General features: G+C 34.1%; 1 protein-coding gene across 1 annotated transcript in view; it reads left to right on the top strand.

Annotated features, from left to right (window-relative positions):
- Window positions 1-19,886, top strand: part of PREX2 (phosphatidylinositol-3,4,5-trisphosphate-dependent Rac exchange factor 2) — a 164,851-nt gene that overhangs the window by 121,757 nt on the left and 23,208 nt on the right. Inside the window, exons 12-18 of the mRNA XM_008581413.1 lie at window positions 3,424-3,527; window positions 4,230-4,279; window positions 7,683-7,758; window positions 11,762-11,834; window positions 13,849-13,991; window positions 14,150-14,242; window positions 16,324-16,472. Coding sequence (XP_008579635.1) covers window positions 3,424-3,527; window positions 4,230-4,279; window positions 7,683-7,758; window positions 11,762-11,834; window positions 13,849-13,991; window positions 14,150-14,242; window positions 16,324-16,472 — 688 coding nt within the window. The remainder of the gene's footprint in view (window positions 1-3,423; window positions 3,528-4,229; window positions 4,280-7,682; window positions 7,759-11,761; window positions 11,835-13,848; window positions 13,992-14,149; window positions 14,243-16,323; window positions 16,473-19,886) is intronic.

The following is a 19,886-nucleotide window of genomic DNA, read 5'->3' on the forward strand; positions in this document are numbered from 1 at the left end:
CTGTTCTCTTAGCAGTTTTCAAGTGTGCAGTACATTATTATTAAGTGTAGTTACCATGTGGTACAGTAGATCTGCAGGACTTACTCATCCTGTCTGACTGAAACTTTGTACCTTTCACCAGCATATCTCCATTCCCCCCATTCCCCAGAGCCTTGGCGTGCATTAGGCTACTCTATGCTTCTGTGTTTTCAACTTTTTAAAATTCCACGTGTAAGTGAGGTCACGTGGTATTTGTCTTTCCATGCCTGGCTGATTTCACTTAATATAATGTCTCCCCAGAGCCTTGGCGTGCATTAGGCTACTCTATGCTTCTGTGTTTTCAACTTTTTAAAATTCCACATGTAAGTGAGGTCACGTGGTATTTGTCTTTCCATGCCTGGCTGATTTCACTTAATATAATGTCCTCCAGGTTTATCCATGTTGTTGTGAATGACAGGGTTTTTGTCTTTTTTAGGGCTGAATAGTATTTTATTATATATATCACATTTTTTCTATTTATTCATTTATCGGTCGACACTTAAAGGTTGATTCTTTATCTTGGCTATTGTGGATAATACTGCAATGAACATGGCAGTGCAGATATCTCTTTGACATACTGATTTCATTTTCTTTGGATATATACCCAGAAGTGGGATTGCTGTATCATAGTTTTAATATGCTGGTTCTATTTAACATTTTTTGAGTATTGTCTATTCTGTTTTCCATAATGGATGTGCTAATTTATGTTTCCACCAACAGAGTAGCAGGGTTTCCTTTTCCCCACATCTTTGCTAACACTTATCTTTTGTCTTTTTGACAACAGCCATTTTAAGAGGTGTGAGGTTATATCTCATTGTGGTTTTGATTTGCATTTCACTGGTGATTAGAGATGTGAAGCATGTTTTCATATGCTGGTTGGCCATCTGAATTTCTTCTTTTCAGAAGTATCTATTTATGGCCTTTGCCCATTTTTTAATTTGGTTATTTGTATTTTTGGCATTGAGTTAAATGTGTTCCTTATATGTTTTGGATATTAAACTACTATTGGATATATGGTTTGCAAATATTTTTTCCATTCTACAGGTTGCCTTTTCATTGTGTTGATTGTTGCCGTTGCTATGCTAGCATTTTAGTTTGATGAATTGCCATTTGTCTATTTTTGCTTTTCTTACCTGTACTTTTGGGGTAATATCCAAAAAAATCATTACCTAGACCAGTGTCAAGAAGTTTCTCCTCTTTGCTTTCTTCTAATAGTTTTTCAGTTCTAGGTCTTATTTTTAAGTCTTTAGTCCATTTTGAGTTAATTTTGCATATGATGTGAGATAAGGATCCAATTTCATTCTTCTGCATGTGGGTATTGTTTTCCCAACACCATTTATTGAAGAGACTGTCTTTCCCCATTGTGCGTTCATGACACATTTTGTTATAGATTGATTGACCATAAATGCATGTGTTTATTTCTGGAATCTCTCTTCTGTTCCTTTGGTCTATGTGTTTGTTTTTATTCCAGCACCATGCTGTTTTGATTACTACAGCTTTGTAGTTTATTTTGAAGTCAGGTAATGTGATGCCTCTAACTTTATTGCTTTTGTGCAAGATTGCTTTGGCTATTTAGGGTCTTTTATGGTTCCATATGAATTTTAGGGTTGTTTTTTCTATTTCTTTGAAAAATGCCATTAAGATTTTCATAGACATTGCATTGAATCTGTAGACTGCTTTGGGTATGTAGATATTTTAACAGTATAATTCTTCCAGTTTATGAACATAGGATATCTTCCCATATTAATTGTGTTCTTAATTGTGTTCTCTTCAGTTTCATTCATCAGTGTTTTATAGTTTTCAGTTTACAGATGTTTCACCTCCTTGGTTAAATTTATTCCTAAGTATTTTATTTTTTGATACTATCATATCTTGTATTCTTAGTTTCTTTTTGGATAGTTTGTTGTTAGTATATAGAAATGCTGTTGATTTTTGTTTTGTATGTTGATGCAACTTTAATGAATTTGTTTATTTGTTGTAACAGTCTTTTGGTACAGTCTTTAGGGTTTTTAATATCTGAAACCATGTTATTTACAAACAGATAATTTTACTTCTTCCTTTCTAATTTGGATGGCTATTTTTTTTCTTGCCTAATTTCTCTGACTAGGACTTCCAGTACTAAGTTGAATAGAAGGGGTGAGAGTGGGCATCCTTGTCTTGTTTCTAATATTAGAGAGAAAGTTTTCAGCTTTTCAGTGTTGAACATAATGTTAGCTGTGGGCTAGTCATATATGGTCATTACTATGCTGAGGTACTTTCCTTCCATACCTAATTTGTTGAGAGCCTTTATTATGAGAGGTTGTTGAATTTATGTCAAATTCTTCATCTTAATCTATTGAGATGATCATGTGATCTTTATATTTCATTCGGTTAATGTGATGTATCATATTTGTTGATGAGCATATGTTGAACTATCTTTGCATCCCAGAATAAATCCCACTTGATCATGGTTTATGATCCTTTTAGTGTGCTGATGAATTTGATTTTCTAGTATCGTGTTAAGGATTTTTACATCTATATTCATCAGGGATATTGGTCTGTAATATTCTATTTTTGTAGTGTCCTTGTCTGGCTTTAGATGCTGGCCTTGTAAAATGAGTTTGGAAAGTTTCTCTTATCTTCAATTTTTGGAAGCGTTTGAGAAGGATTGGTGTGAATTCTTTAAATGTTTGGTAGAATTCACCAGTGAAGCCATCTGGTACTGGGAATAGGGGTCTTTATGAATATGAAAGTCTTATCCTGAGAATGGTAATGAAAGATAGCCACTCTCATTTTCCACTGAGAAAAACAAATTTAAATGACATGTAAGAAAAGCATTTCACAATGTAAGAATTGCTAAAGTTTTTAAATCAGTTACATATTGAAATTACTGAATCTACTCTGGAGGTCTAAGCATAGGATTAATGGTCAAGATTGGTGTATGTGTGGTCTTGGCCTGATCATAGTGAGATAAAATAGATAAATGCAAAAATCGACTTCTAGGGCAGAGAGTCAAATCACAACTCACTAATTTGAAAATCTGCATTTTGAAGGGTGCTTTTTGCTCAGCTTTGTGGCATGGTGAAGAAGTATGAATCATGAAATCATATATTGATATAAGCATAAATACATACTATATATATTTACACACACATGTAAAAACATAGATTATGTGAAATGAATGTTGTTAACCTCGGTTTAGTTCTTAAGTCATTATATGGAAGTTGTAAATATATAATTAATAAAATCTTATTACAAAACTTACTGTTATTATACTGGATTGGCATTGATGTGTCAGGAAAGCAAAAATTTTTTGTAAGATGACTAAAGTTTCAATATTTGTGAATATGTATTTCACAGATTTATTTTTTTATCTGCCATCTTTTAGATTGTCAGTATTTTAATATATCATTCCTATGTTCTTAGTTACTGACAAACACCAATTCAAACCAGAACAGATGTTATATCGGTTTCGCTATGATGATGGAACATTTTATCCAAGAAATGAAATGCAGGATGTAATTTCAAAGGTAACAATCTTTCTCATAACCTATTTAATAGCAGAATTCATGTTGTAATACTTCAGAAAAATAAAAAGCTGTTTAGAGACTTTAAAAATTATTCTAGCATTTAAATTACATATACAAACCTTTTAATTTATTTTTCATATTTCAAAAATACTAAGTTAGATTGTTTTTTTTCATTTTCTTAGCTAGTTCTAAATGGAAATACTGCTAGTGCATCACTCAGAAGGTTATGTTCATAGAAAACTTTCACATGTAGCAACATGTGGTTATGATACTTGAATAAATTTAAAATATACAAATATGTAAAATAAATGTAATACCAATTTTCTTTGTACAGTTGACAAAATGTATATTGACATATGGATGAACAAATATTATAGATGTATTATTGTATGTATTTATTTTCTTTTTAAGTTAAGTCTAGAAATTCTACCTTCTAAGAAAAATAATTTAGAAAAAACTTTGTGTATGTATATATGTATACAACATATATATGACGAATTTATAGCATAATTTAATCCTAGTCTTTAATGATTTAAATCATATTAGTTTTATGATGTAATGCAACATTTGAATAATTTTTAAATTGGTGGAGTTTGTGCAATGATTCCAGAATGTTGACAATAAATTCATTTATTTCAAAATTTCATTGGCATGTCCCTTTAGTGATCTTGCTTGCTTTTGACATATCTCTATTTTGCATAGGGTGTAAGATTATATTGCCGTCTTCATAGTCTGTTTACTCCAGTGATAAGGTGAGTCTGGTTTTTAAGTTCTGGGAGACTTAAATGGAAGTATTTATATTGCGTATTAGGTATACAGTATTCAGCAAGAATGTATTTTATTTTTCTTCCAAAAGTGAAAATTTTGCTTTTAAATATTACTTTAAGTAATAATTTATCTTAAAATATCCTTAAATTTCTCTGAGCTTCTGATTCTACAATATCTTCTACTCTTTTGTTATGATTTCTAAAATTATTTTGCTGTTAATTTGCAGTTAATTATAGACTTGATAATGAAACAGTCCACATTTGGTTAATGTTTAATAAATAGTAGTTGACTGATTGGGAGAGGATTTGAAAATACTGTTTAAATATTTACCATTATGATTACTTGTATATTAACTTTCCAATAATCTTTTTTCCAAAGAAGAGATTTTGTACTTGAAAATTAAGAATTACTTTGGAGTTAATTCGTATAATTTTATAATTTTATTCTCTATCATGTTTTCCCTTCTGTTGAATCATGCCTTTTAAAAAAAAAAAAACGAGGAATCGGGGTTAATTTTCAACTTATCTTATTAGAAAGACAATGGAAAACGGAGTTTTGTATTATGATCACTTACAGAGTAGGTCTTCAGTAGTATTGCTGTACTTTTGTAATGTACATTTATATACATTAACTGATAGAATGTTAAAATAATTCCAAATGGCCAGATGTTATTTGAAGTTTATTGACTAAATCATATTTTCAGAACTAAATTGCATGTACCATTTTCAAAATGAATAAAGATGCTTTTCAATCTTGGCTATAAAAGCCAAATGTTTGATGTGTACAGTGTTTCTGTTTTTTATTCTGATTTCCAATTCCAAGGAATTCTGAAATTTAAAAAATTAAAAAGATTCGAGAATTTGCTGTGTAAGTACATTGGAATGGCCTCTCATGCTGCATGGAGAACACATTGCATATAGGTTCTAGATAAGAAAACAAGAGCTTACCTGTTACTCCTGAAAGTGTCATGTCTGCTTTCACAAGAAGGCTTTGCAAAGTAGAAAGAGGTGGAAAAGAATAAATGTTGATTCTCTGCCATAATCCTGTCACAGATACCACGCAAATATTTTGCATAACTTAATACTAAGTACTTAACTCGATAGCAACTGGGTACTTAATTTTTTTTTCTGCTAAAATAGTAAAAAACAATAATGGTTTAATTCTCTGTCATCTGTGTATATGTGGATTTTGTATGTGCAATACTGTGTTCTGTAAATATATTTTAACCATATGAGATTTCCTATCAAAGTTACATTACATCTTACAGAGGAGCGGGTAAGAAGGAATTGTTCTTTGGCTAGAAAAAATTGTTTATTAGTTGTCAAGGGAAAATTTATGAGAAAAAAACCATAAAACAGATGGAATGTGTGATAGCATGCTTTTAATATGTGTGCATTTGGCTTACAAAAAGGAAAGTTACTGGGCCGGCCCGGTGGCACAATGGATAGTGCGCCACTTGGGAAGCGCGGCAGCGCTCCCGTCCGAGGGTTCGGATCCCACGTACAGACCGGCTCCCGCTCACTGGCTGAGCGAGGCGCGGGAGCAACGCCGAGGCTTGCGATCCCGTCGCCGGTCCCCGGTCCGGTACGGGGGCAACACTGAGGGTTGCGATCCGTTGCCGGACACGGAAAAAAGACAAAAAAAAAGACAAAAAAAAAAAGGAAAGTTACTTGGCGTGAAGATCCACAGACCCATGTTTTGTCTCTAGTGGACGATCCTTTTCTTATCAATACTCATGGAAACCAAGATGAAATGGGAGATGATATGTCAGAAACATGGAAACAGATTTAAAAGATTTTTTAAAAAATGCTATTTATTGGGCCGGCCCGGTGGCGCACTGCTACAGTGCGCTGCTTGGGAGCGCGGTGGCGCTCCCGCCGAGGGTTCAGATCCCACATACAGACCGGTTCCCGCTCACTGGCTGAGCGAGGTGTGGGAGCAACACCGAGGGTTGCGATCCCGTTGCCGGTCCCGGTCCGGTACGGGCGCGACACTGAGGGTTGCGATCCGTTGCCGGACACGAAAAAAGACAAAAAAAAAAAAAATGCTATTTATTGGCTAACCTAGTTCACTTATTATTGAAATCTGAGAAATTTCAACCATTTATTAGGAAGCCTTTTCTATGGAAGTGGGTATAATGATGTGAATATTAATTATAAGTTACTGACATAGGCTAAAGGATAGTGAAGGTAACTACTAATTATTAGTTACTTTACATTTTTTTTGCAGTTTGGATCTTTGACATTTTGATAAGACTGTCATTTTCTTATTCTCCTTTGATCCAGGCCTGCAAAATAAATGAGTTGTAGATTTCTGCCCTTGGGGCCCAGTTTGGGTCAAGAGAGTTTGTTGGTCTCTAAACTTTGAATGATTTCTCCGTTCTGGGAAGTCTCCTGAATGGGAAGTCTGATGTGGATAGCCAGTTGACTCCCCAGGTTCCCTGGGAATGTGGTGTCACTATGTCTGTGCATTGAGACAAAACGAATGACAAGTTCTCAGTGTGTCTTCTTGTGGTCCGGCCTGCAGAGCTGTATGTATAATCCTGTAGGGCAATTCCAGCCTTCCTGGAGAATTCGGGAGGGGGAATAAAGGGTGTTGCTTTATTTTCCACATTTTGAGAAGTTTTTTAGCAGAATCTACCATGAATTAAAGGGAAGAAATTCTATTTTATTATTCTTTTATTAATGAGATGTTTTATTTTAGCTAAATTATTACAAGATAGTACAGCAATAAAAATCTATTTGGTTATAAGAAAATGTGGAAGAAGAGATGTCCTGTTTTGGTATCCTTATGGGTCTCTTCCCCTGGTATGAGCTGATGAAGGATTTTTCAGGTGTTGTACATACTTTGTAAACTTCTCTTATTTGCACATAATTTGGGCAATCAATTCAGAGTACATTGGTAAACTTTCCTCTTGTCCGGCTACTAAATGAAAACTTTCTTATGTGTATTATGTTCATTTCATAAGTACTTTTGTCTAAGTAGAAAAGCTTTTACTTGGTATTGTATAAGACTTAATAATTCCTCATCCTTGGTATTTTAAACCTTTAAGCAGCTTTTATTGATTATGTGGTTAAATGCTTCTCAGAAGGTACCTATGATATTATTTTTTCTCTTTGAAATATGGAGCTTGAAAATATGAGTCAGTCAATGAAGTTGTAAGGATGTTTCATGAAAAAAATCAGGCATTGTTTTCAGCTTTCCTATAAAATTGTAAGAGTATTAGCCATGGAAAAATATTTCTGGAGACATTTACATGATAAATTCTTGGTATGGATTCATTTTAGAAATAAAAATTAGTTACCATTAAAAAAAAAAAAAAACTTTCCTTGCGCTCACTTATTCTCTTGCTTAATGTTTTTGCTTTTTTTTTTTTTATCTTTATAGAGATAAAGATTACCATTTAAGAACCTACAAATCTGTGGTCATGGCCAACAAACTGATAGACTGGTTAATTGCACAGGTAAATAGACAAACAGAAGTTTCTAAGTTTCATTCTCTGCTGCTTTAAACTTTGAGCATGTGAGTTAGGTACCATTTTTTTTTTAAACAATATCTGCCTACAAATGAGGCACAGTGAAGTAGCTTGCCCAAGTTTATACAGGTGATATGAAGCAGAGTTAGGATTTGAACCTAGATAATCAGACTTAGGAGTCCTTAAACTTAACTTTTATGTTATCTTGTCTTTCAAAAGGAAGATGTTCCTATTTTAAAAATATCAGCTGAGATCCATCAAAGAACACGAAGCATAATTTGAGTATAAGTGAAGAATTGCTATGCTCATAGACTAAAAAATTTTTGATTTTTTTTTCACTAATTTATTTTAAAATATCTGTTTGTTTATTAGTCCTAGCAAGTTAGTCTAATCTCCCTGTGTCTTTTTTCCTGTTAGATAACAATTGTGCTTTGAAAAATGAGCTTTAATATCTGCCTTCATATACGTTAAATAGAAAAGTACAGAATTTATTGTTGTTATTTTTGCTCTGCTTTGAGCAAAAGCAGGATTTGAATGCTGGCAGGTGGTATTGAGAAGATGTTATTTGCTTATAAGTGAAACAAATTAGGAATATCTAGCCTATCATAATAGATATTCAAATATAAATTTATTTAATTTTCTCATATTAGGTCAACTAATAAATGATCAAATGTTTTCAACCGATTAAAGAAAAGGCTAAGAAAACTGATATCCACTTTAACTGAACTTACTATTTTGGGGAGAGAAAATTGCTTAGTTGAGATGTAAGTCATTATGTTTGGATAAGTGAGTCAACTTCATAGCAGTTTTACTTTTTTGTTCTTAAAGGGACTTACTTTCTTTGTTACGAGTAGCTAACATTTGATATTTCATTATGAAATGTTTATATTTTTGTTTCAGTTGTTATGATCCATATTTGGTTCATCTGTGCACATCCATTTTGAGATTTTTATTTAATATTAATTTCTAGTCTGTTCAAGACCACCTATTTTTGTGTTTTGTAGCACTTATTTGTTATATTTAGAACTTCAGATTTTAGAAGAAGCCAAACAATTTCCTTTAGATAAAACCCTAATTCATATTTCCGGTGGCTTTACACTGTGTTTTTTAACACTGTGGTCAACGCGTGTCACTGGAATCAGTTCTGTATTCAGAATCAGAGTTGGAATTTCACACAGAGATTATACTGCTATAGAATTCCTGTGAACTTATATAATATGTTGATTATGTGCAAAAACTGAGGAAAATTTATTTGAAAAGCTGGTGATGAATAAACATTTAAAGTTCTAACTCAGGAAGTCAGTTATTAACTTTTTCTTGGCACTTTTACTTTCCAAAGGTGAGCATTACAAAAGTAGAATAAACTGCTCAGAAATAAACCAAGTTTCAGTTATTTTTTTCTTCAGTTTCTTTTAGTGGTCTGTTATGACATTATCTGTAGAAATGGTACATAGTAGAAACTGCATTGTATTAGGACTCAGGCAGTATCTGATCCTGAGATACCAGGACTCAGACCTGGTATCTGATGCCAGCTCTGCTAATAACTAGCTATATAAACGTGGGAGAGTCACATGATCTTTCTGGATTTTAGTTTTCACAACTGTTTACCACTTACTGGAATAGCTATACATGTCATCTTTTCCCTATCACCGAAGGTGTAATTCTGATACTGCAAACCTTATCCAAATTGAAGTATCGGACATAACCCACTCAAATTAAGCTTCAAATTAAGACCACATGGGCTGCCTTGGAAGAGAAAGACATAGTAAATCAATGATAAGAGAATAAGTTAAAGTTCTAAATCTGATATGAAGGGTTTTTTTTTTTAAATATAAAAAGTAATGGTCTCTTTCCTCCAAGACTCTCAAATGATTCTTAATTTCCAGTGTTGACTAGAACAGAGTTAATTTGGACACGTTTAGAGGACAAAGTAAAGAACTGGCTCTAATACGATTGTGTACATATTGTTTGGGGGTATATTCTAGATCCCACAGTTTTTCTCTTATTCTGCAATATATGTTATGTGATGTCATCTTGGAAAACATAATGACTTCTGTTTTCTTCTGAATACGTTTTTCACTTGCTTTTGGGTTGCTTCCATTATAACAGTTTATGGTAAAATAACTTATTCCATGCAGTTAACTCCTTATTTGATAAGTGCATCAATTCATGTAAGATGTGACTCATGTATGGAACACTCATGTTTTGTAACTAAATAATGCTTTGCTTCTTCTCCCCCAGGCAATTTTTGTTCTGCCATTTTTTTTTTTAATGCTCATGTGGTCTATGTGGCACAAGTAGGATTGTTGAAAGGCATAGGGCTTCCAAAACATTTTAGAACACATTTTTTACACCATTTTATTCAGTATAATATGCGTTTGGCCAGTGTAGTGTTTGAATGATTGATCAAATAAAGCAATCAAATGTCAATGATTATTAAACAAGCTGTTTTTGTAAGCTTAACATTTAAACAAGTGCTTTGATGATTAAAATAAAATAAGCAAAACAGGAAGCAGGCATAGTTTCTGCCTTCAAGGGACTATTAGTCAATTGGGCTCATTTTTATAAACACTCTAGGATTCTGCTCCAGTATCATGTACCCCAGGAAGATTTGCCAGGTCCTCTAACTTGCTCAGGGTCTTCTTCTGTGGGCCTAGTTCCCTGGGTATATCTCCTGATCGTGAATGTTGACTAAATTGGAAAATAGTACTTACTATATACCACATTTTAAGTGACTAGATCCTTCACTGGATTTGAATAACTCCAGGGCAGGTTACTGTTTTATGTATGAGTATTTTAATATTTTGTTTCTAGCACTTGGCACAATATGTTGGAAAAAAAATAAATCTCTTTTTAATGAATGCATGAAAATTATAAAACAGCTAGATTTTTGAAGAAGGTAAGATGCATAATCTGAAGTTACAGATTATTAATGTTTTGGTAGTTAACAGGAGGATTAGATTAGTGAAGGTTGGAATTGTCATAGCATGAGGTGGAATTTATCTTGGTCCTTTATAGACAGAATTTCAGTGGGCAAAGGGTAAAGAGAGGGCATTGTAGGTATATTAGAGAGAGTACAGAAAAAAAATTATGATGATTTAGAAGAAAGGTAAAGCAACACCAGATTACGGTGTTGACAATAGAAATGGAATAGAAGCCAGGGAGAAGAGAAAATGGATTTGGTAGAGTACCCAAGTGCTAAAAGACAGGATTAGGAGAAAATGTGGTAATGTGTCAGAATTTCTTTAACTGTAAAACATACAACTGGATGGTTATATATACACACACACACACACGCACACACACACACACGCACACAGTAATTTATGCATATTTATAAACATGGATCCATACTTACATGAATAAAATGTGTGCTTTCTAGATCAAAACCAAGAAAAGCTTGCTTTGGGCTGTTTGGTTGGGTTCAGTTATGGGATCTGATTATTTTCTCAGCAAAGCAGTGTAAGAGAAGCTTGCATTTGCTGGCTCAGCCAAACAATTTACTCTTAAGGTCTTTCAAGTCACCATAGATTAATAGGTTTCTTTAGGGGGTCCTTAAAGAGCAAGGCAATTTGGTGGAAGGGAAGAGTTAATGGCCGAGATCATGCATAATGATTTTTACTTATCTTTATTTAGTGTGTTGTCAATTTACAAGATATTTCCCTGTTGAATACTGGGATACAAGATCTAATAAATAACAGAAAGTCGTCATTTATAGTAGCAATAAATTTTAGGTACTTATATTTTCATGTTTAGTATGGTTTTTCTCAAGAAACATTATATCTTTGCTTTTCATTTAATGTCAAAAGAACATGTCTTCATAAAGTGAGTGTTTTATGACAATTAGATGCATCCTGTCCTATGAAGCAATGCATGTTGTAATACATGGAAGGCTTTGTCTGAATACAGTGCTCGGAATGTCAAAGGTTGTAATGATGCAACAAAGCCTTCAGTTGCCTATTAACTAGCACGGTGCTTTTTTGGTTGACAGGGGGATTGCCGCACCAGAGAAGAGGCAATGATACTTGGTGTTGGACTCTGTGACAATGGATTTATGCACCATGGTAGGGATCTTTACCCTGGAAGCTTACAGATGTGTGTTTCATTGTTTTGGTTCTTCTTAGTACACTGGGACACTCGTGCTTCAGTGAGGTCATTTAGAGATGAACCAGCAAGACTTTCTGAGTCTTGCCATGGGTCCATGTCGGGTCACCACATCTGCATTCAGTTTCACTGCTGGTGCCAGTCCTTTGTCGAATTACTGTTATCTCCTAGTTGCCATGACTTCTGTTCTATTTTTCTAGATTGTGCTGATTCCAGAAGAGTAATGGCTTGAACTAGAAGATTTTTTTTTTTAAATCTCATATATCCTGTTAAAACTACTTCAGATAGGACTCATGGTTTTTCTGAATGGTGGTATATATTAGAATGATTAAATGAGAGCATATGTATATGGTTGAATATTTATTGTTCTTATTAGGAAGAAATCATAGCATTTTAGGAAATTAAAACTATAATATCAAGCTTAAAACCTTCAAAAGTTTCAATTATCTTTCTCTTTAACATGAAGCATCAGCAAGTAGTAATTTTATCTAAACGTCTATTGTAAAATATTGAGTTACAACTAGAGTTTTCCTTGCAAAAGTCTGTCAGTAAAGCATACGCAGCTCAGCTCCTGCTGGCTTTATTGATGTCCTGTCTTGCTGCTTCTGACAGACTGTTTGGTGGAGGAAAACAGCTGGAGCAGAAATACCATGTGAGCTTTGGAAACTGCTTAGATCATTAACTCAATCTAAAACATATTCTCATTTCTATTGTCAACTATGGCTTGTGTAGCTTTTTGATTTGTGGTTGATAGCTTCATTTAACTCATGCTGCCAACCAGTCTTCCATTCAAAGATCAATACATCCATTCATCTGGTCAACAATCATTTGTTGGAACTCTGTAAAAATAATGAAATAAAATAAAAGTCCTTTCTGATTGCTTACTGTACTCGTATGCTAAGTTATTTACATTTATTACCTCATTTTAGTTTAATGCAACATTATGTAGGTTTTATTTCCCCGGTTTTGCAGATGAGGAAATTGAAGTTCAGAGGGTTAAACAACTTTCTCAATGCTACATTTAGAATCAATCCCAGACCTGGAATTTAAACGCAGGCCTGTCTTTTCACAAAGGCTAACTCTTCCTACTGTGCCATGGGACCACTGCCTTACCTGGCTCAGTGAACCAATGTGACCCAAGTACACTGCAAGGTACTGAGGACAGATAAATAAAAAAATAGAAAAGATTTTTCTTTTAAAGTATCTTGACAGCTGACAGGTTCTCACTGCATATAAATTCTTCTTATCAGTATTTAGTCTTATTTTTTAAAAAGCTAACAAAACATGAACCTTATATCTTCAGTGCATGTCAGGGATCTTGGGAAGTTTGGGGAAAAATGTTAATGTTCAGATAAAGGGGCAAAAACTGACCTTTGCAGAAATAAGGTTATTTCAGAACATTGCTTTTAAAATGGACAAAACTAGGAATTCTTGGAAACTAAAATCACATTTCACCCAGAAGACATATTTCTGGTTGGAAGTGTTGGAAAAAAAGTGACCACAATGGGACTTGCTTGCACACAGAAGGGCAGCACTTAATCCATTTGAATTTTCCCATAATTGTGCAGGATATTAAAAACATGCTGAAAATGTTTACTACAACTCGAAAGCACCATAGAATTTTATGTTTTGGATGGCATGCATTTTTGGATTCATTATAGTCTTTTATTTAGATTTAGATTTTAATCTGGAAAGTGACTGTACAAAAAAGTTAAGTACAAAAAAGTTAACATTCAAAAAATACTGCTTTTAAAAATTCAAAATTCTTTAGGTAACAGTAGTTTAAAGGAAACATTGGCTAAAAATTATAGAAAGGAAAAAAAATCCTAGGGGTATTCGTGAATGTAACTTGTTCTAGGAGTATAAAGCTGAGGTCATGGGGCAGGTATTAATTTACCAAATGCCATTGGTATGAAAAATGAGTTTGATTTTTGGATTAATTGAAGCAATTTGAATCTCTCTATGTTTCTGTAGTCCTTGAAAAAAGTGAATTCAAAGATGAACCCCTACTTTTTCGTTTTTTTGCGGATGAAGAAATGGAAGGGTCAAATATGAAACATCGACTTATGAAACACGATTTAAAAGTTGTGGAAAATGTTATAGCTAAATCGTTATTGGTAAGTTCATTAATATGTTATATATGTTCCCTTCTTGATTAGACATTAGCAGGAAACTATAAGCATGTTTGATTGTGATGCATATTACTTCATGCTGTTTGATTTGTAACTTTTTTTCATAATTGCTTTGTTAATAATGTTAATATTTTGCATTTCAGATTAAATCTAATGAAGGCAGCTATGGATTCGGGCTAGAAGACAAAAATAAAGTTCCAATAATAAAGTTGGTAGAAAAGGGGTCTAATGCAGAGGTAATACAAATTAACATTTTTACTTAAACTTTATGTCATGACACACAAACTTGGTATAAAAGTTCTAAACAAATTGAAAGCAGGCTCTAAGTATCTTTATTGAAGATGATGTTTCTGTATAATCTTACTCTGCAATTCTACCAAATACCTTTGGGATTTGCGGCACTCAAGCCATGTCTGGACACTCAGGGATAACTGGGGGCAGGAGATGGTGGTATTCTAGAGAAGAGCAGCTGTGAACTTCCTGACCTCCTGGGAGGTCAAGTGGCTCAGTCTGTGTCCGTGGGGCTTCCCTAATCACAGATTCCAACCTGGAACCCCATGTGGACTGCATTGGGTGGGACCATATTATGTATGTTAGAAGGTTCTTCCATTCAGTCAAGGGCTGTGTCTTCTGTTTTCCTATCACCATTGACAATCTTTCATATGAATATAGCTTTCATCAGTAAAGCACATGCTTTCACTTATTTTCTCATTGGATCAGTGCTGATTGGCATTCTCTCCCACCAGCCTTTTAAACAAAGGAATCTCTTCATTATTAATTCATTTAGAAATATTTGTTTAGTACCTATTATGTACTAGGCAGTGTTCTAGGCCCTGGAAAAACACAGTGAATAAAACTGACAAAGTTCTCTGCCTGCATGAAGGCCATTTTCCAGTGCTACAGCCCAAGTATGTCGGGTTTAACATAACCTCACTTTGCTGCCTGGCTTGTAATGTATTTAATCCTCAAGCAAACTTCTCAATATTTAGATTTTTAATAAAGCATGTGAGAATTCATGAAGTATGGCTTTTAACTTTGAATCTATTTAACGTTAGGTCAACTATCACCCATCTTTACTACCTGTGAATGCCCAAGGTCTCTGACCTTTACCAAAACACATATTCTTGCAAGACAATGCTTTATTTACAACACACTTATTTCAAACAAAATAAGTCTGGTCAACTCACACTCTGTTAGTGGACCTGGCCAACAAAGGTCGTTGCTAGTAATTTTCTATGAGAAGAAAATGTTTCTCCCAGGCATTTTCAGAGGATATCCTTAGAACACAGCTTTATCTGACCATGCCACTGACAAAATGCCTTAATGCAGGTGTCCATCATTTAGCTGGCAACCAAAACAGCAGGCAGCTTATAGGCAGTGGCGCTGGCTAAGAAGAGAGGCCTGGTTGGCAAGGATGGGTAATGTCTTCCTTGTCCTCTTGTCAGTATCTTGCACTGTCGACACCTCTGTGCTAGTGGGAGCTCTCTTTCTTAAATTCAAGGCCATTCCTCTCCTTCGCACCGGAGACACTCATGCTAAAAGTTCATGGAAAGATTTATGTTATCTTTTGATTCTATTTTTCCACTAATTTTGAAGTTCCCTCCTATACGGGTATATACAAAGGTTGAAATTCTCTGAGTTAATTGGATATAGATGGAAAACACAGTTAGAAAAAAATAATAACCTGGTGTTTGACTGCAGTTAAAAGGATGAAATAAGAAAAAGAACCGTGAAATACAAGAAGAGAGGGTCAAGGAAAAGCACAATGTCAAATCAAGGAGGGATGAGGAGAGAATGTCAGCAAAGCTGTGTGATCAGATTGAAAACTAGGTCAGATGTCAGCAAAGCTGTGTGATCAGATTGAAAACTAGGTCAGAGAGAATGATACCTGTGTTATCCACAGTTCTGTTTTTATTTGTACGAAAACATTACCCATGTGTTAAAATGTCAAAATCTACAAGGTTTGGGCCGGCCCGGTGGCGCACTGGATAAGTGCGCCGCTTGGGAAGCGCGGCGGCGCTCCCGCCCGAGGGTTCGGATCCCACATACAGACCGGTTCCCGCTCACTGGCTGAGCGAGGCGCGGGAGCAACGCCGAGGGTTGCAATCCCGTTGCTGGTCCCCGGTCCGGTACGGGGGCAACACTGAGGGTTGCGATCTGTTGCCGGACACGGAAAAAGACAAAAGACAAAAAAAAAAACAACAAAAAAAAACCAAAAAAAATCTACAAGGTTTGAACCTCTTCAGATTATAATTTTGTTAAGAACTAGAGTCCTTATTAAAATATAATTTGGATTATTTTGCAATTTCTCTCTCAGATGGCTGGCATGGAAGTTGGGAAAAAGATTTTTGCTATTAATGGCGACCTGGTTTTTATGAGACCTTTCAATGAAGTGGATTGCTTCCTGAAATCATGCTTAAATAGCAGAAAGCCTCTAAGAGTTCTTGTGAGCACCAAGCCAAGGGAGTAAGTTGTATGATTTATATGAGATGTAAAAAAATTAGGCATAGATGAGTAAAATGGAAAAGTTAACTAAGTAGATGATTGGAGTTAAGTACGTTATTTCTTAGAACATTTAAACCTCATCAGCATGACTAACACTGGTCATTACGTGATGCTGAAAACCATCTTGCTTATGATAATAAAATGTTGCTTGAATCAGGTAGTGTCAATAGAAATAAAGCTTTCCGTTTGCTGCCCCAATTTTTCTCATCTGGGTTGGGTTGTGTGTGATCATATGTGAAGAAAACTGGTAGAAAACTTGAGAATAAAGAACTGCATTTCTCCATGTTCAGCTATAAGAATTACTGGTGCTAATAGTAGATTAGCCCCCATTTATGATTAAATGCCCATAAGAGATAGAATCAAGACTGAAAGACACTGCATGCTTGCATGTACTTAGTAATATGTCCATTCTTTTTTTAAAAAACTTCTATCTATCATCTTATCTCCCTGTGATTATAAAATAGTTCATGTTTATTATAGAAAATTTAGAGAGCATGGATTTTTCTAAAGGAAGACATTTTTCTTATAATATCACCCATAAATAACTATCATTATTTTTTTTGGAAATTCAGTGTTAATTGATTTTTCTAAGTATTGATACACATGGAACATATAGACAACCATATATTTGCAAAGCAGAACCATGCTTCATATGCTGCTTTGTGATTTTTTTTTGAAATTAACAACTTATTACAGATATATTTGCAAGATATTGGCTTTTCTTCTGCAAATCATTTCCATTGATAGTCTAATATTCCCTTATCAGATTTATTACGAGTTGTTTAACCAATTAATCAATTGAGATAATACGTTTAAAGTGCTTAGCATAGTGTCTTAATGTTCTATGATTATATCAAAATTACTGCTTAAAGATTACCTACATAATTTATCAGGAGTGATAAGCAACTTCATTAAAATTTTAAGATAAATCAAGGCTATCACTTTAAAAACAAAAAGGATTTTTATTTTACTAATTATAAAAATATTCTAAGTATATATAGTAAAAATACATATTTATATTAAAAATATATTTATATATAGTTATATATTTCATACAAAATATATTCAGGATATACATAGTTTATACATATAAAAATATATATTTAGTTATATATAAACTATATATAAAATATATATAATATTCAGGATATATAGTTTATACATATAAAAATATATATTTAGTTATATATAAACTATATATAAAATATATATATCAGGATATACATAGTTTATACATATAAAAATATATATTTAGTTATATATAAACTATATATAAAATATATATAGTTTATATAAAATATATATAGTTAAATATATTTTATATATATAGTTGTATATATATTTTATATATATAAAATATGTATAGTTATATATGTATAGTTTATATAAAATATATATATTCAGGAATAGCTTTGTCAACTGGGCACTGATTATCTTAAGTTAAAATACATTGTAATAGGCTAGATTCTCTCTAGTCAGTCTCTTTATGGTAATGTTAAGTCATTAAGGTAGACACTTCAGCTTCTACCAACAATTTACCAAGTGATCTGAAAAAGTGAGTGTAACTCATTAAAGTTCTAATTTAGGGAGATTGGGCTAAAGGACAGCAGAGAACCACAGGAATGTCTTCCCTCTAGACCTAATTATGATCTATTCCTCCCTCTTTATCCAGCCATCCTAGTTGCTTACCTCCTGACACTTTGAGGACATTTGGACAGACTGGAAAGGAAGAGGAGACTAGCATTCCAAAGCAATCACTATTAAACATAAAGGCCCTCCCTATTGCCCCTGATTTAAACCTACAAATACTGGTCCACTGATTATAGACATCACAAAAGTTAGAAGACTTTGAGGCCATCCACTGTAAAACTAAATAGATCAGGGCAAAACCTCAGTTGCAGAATTAGTCACTAGATGAGCAGAGTTGGAACCTGTGTCTTACAACTCCTCCCTCAGTGTTTGTTGTGCAGTGTCCAGAACCCTAGATGCCAGGTTCAAGCCTCTCTTCCACCACTGGCTGGCCCAGTGTGTTATTCCAAAGTCCTTATCCATAAAATGAGGATAAGGGTGCCTGTTCCATGGAGCTAGGGAGAACGTTAAATAACTCTAGATTTGTAAAGACCTTAGTGATGTCTTCAGCATGTGGTAAGTATTCTAGAGATGTATATGATGCTCTGATCTGTTTTCTCATCGCATTTTGTTTCATTGCTTCTTTACATCAAGAGCATATTTAGTATTGTATTTAAAAACTTTTTTGAAGATGGCATACTCATTTTTTCTTTTTAATGTGTTTGAAATTTATAACCTTTCCTATATATCCTTCATCTAATGTATGAGTCCTATAAATCACTATCATATTTTCTTACAATCGACTCTTGTAATTTAATAGTATCCTGTTTTGAGGGAAAAAGGCAAAAATATGAAAAGTAAATACAACAGATTTTTTTTTTTTGATTCTAGCTCTATTTTACACTTGATAACATCAAGGAATTTTTTAAAAGGCCTTATAACAGATAATGTAGTACACTTATTTTCTACAAGAAATAGAACTTTCCTCTTACGTAAATTTAATTCTTCTTTGAATAGGCAATATTGTGTTCTCACAGTGGAAACATGTTCTCCAAAAGATCATTTATAAGGGGAGTTCCAACATTTTGACCAAAATTCATTTCAGGGTGGTTTGTACAATTTTTATTGAGAAAAAATATAATAATCTTCTTGAAGATTAGGGTAGGGTCAACCTTCCGTAGCAATATTAGAATGATAAAAAGACTTTGCTCAGAAAGAGTCGAGAGGCCATAATCCAAAAGCAACAATAATTCACCATGTCCTGAAAGCTCTAAGTTATCTCATCTGAAATGTCTCTAGTTTAAATTAACCAGAGAATAAATTGTCCTCTACCTTGTCAGAAGTGGAGTAGGAGTCTTGCCATCATGAGTTAAAGAAAATGTATTAGCAAAAGTGAGCTCTCATTCATAATATATAGATGTATGAACTGCCTCTGGTTTTGTTTCACACTTAGCAGAATATGTACTTTTTTTTTTTTTACCCCTTATGTTTCATTTTCAAGTGTGTCTTTTCAAGACACTAGTAGCTATATGCTATTCAAAGGATACAGCCCTGGGCCGGCCCGGTGGTGCACTGCTATAGTGCGCCGCTTGGGAAGCGCGGCGGCGCTCCCGCCGAGGGTTCGGATCCCACATACAGACCGGTTCCCGCTCACTGGCTGAGCGAGGCGCGGGAGCAACACTGAGGGCTGCGATCCCATTGCCGGTCCCGGTCCGGTACGGGGGCGACACTGAGGGTTGCGATCCATTGCCGGACACGGAAAAAGACAAAAAAAAAAAAAAAAAAAAAAAAAAAAAGAAAAAACCC

This window comes from Galeopterus variegatus, unplaced genomic scaffold, assembly GCF_000696425.1.
Source record: "Galeopterus variegatus unplaced genomic scaffold, G_variegatus-3.0.2 Scaffold2349, whole genome shotgun sequence".
Classification (NCBI taxonomy): Eukaryota; Metazoa; Chordata; class Mammalia; order Dermoptera; family Cynocephalidae; genus Galeopterus; species Galeopterus variegatus.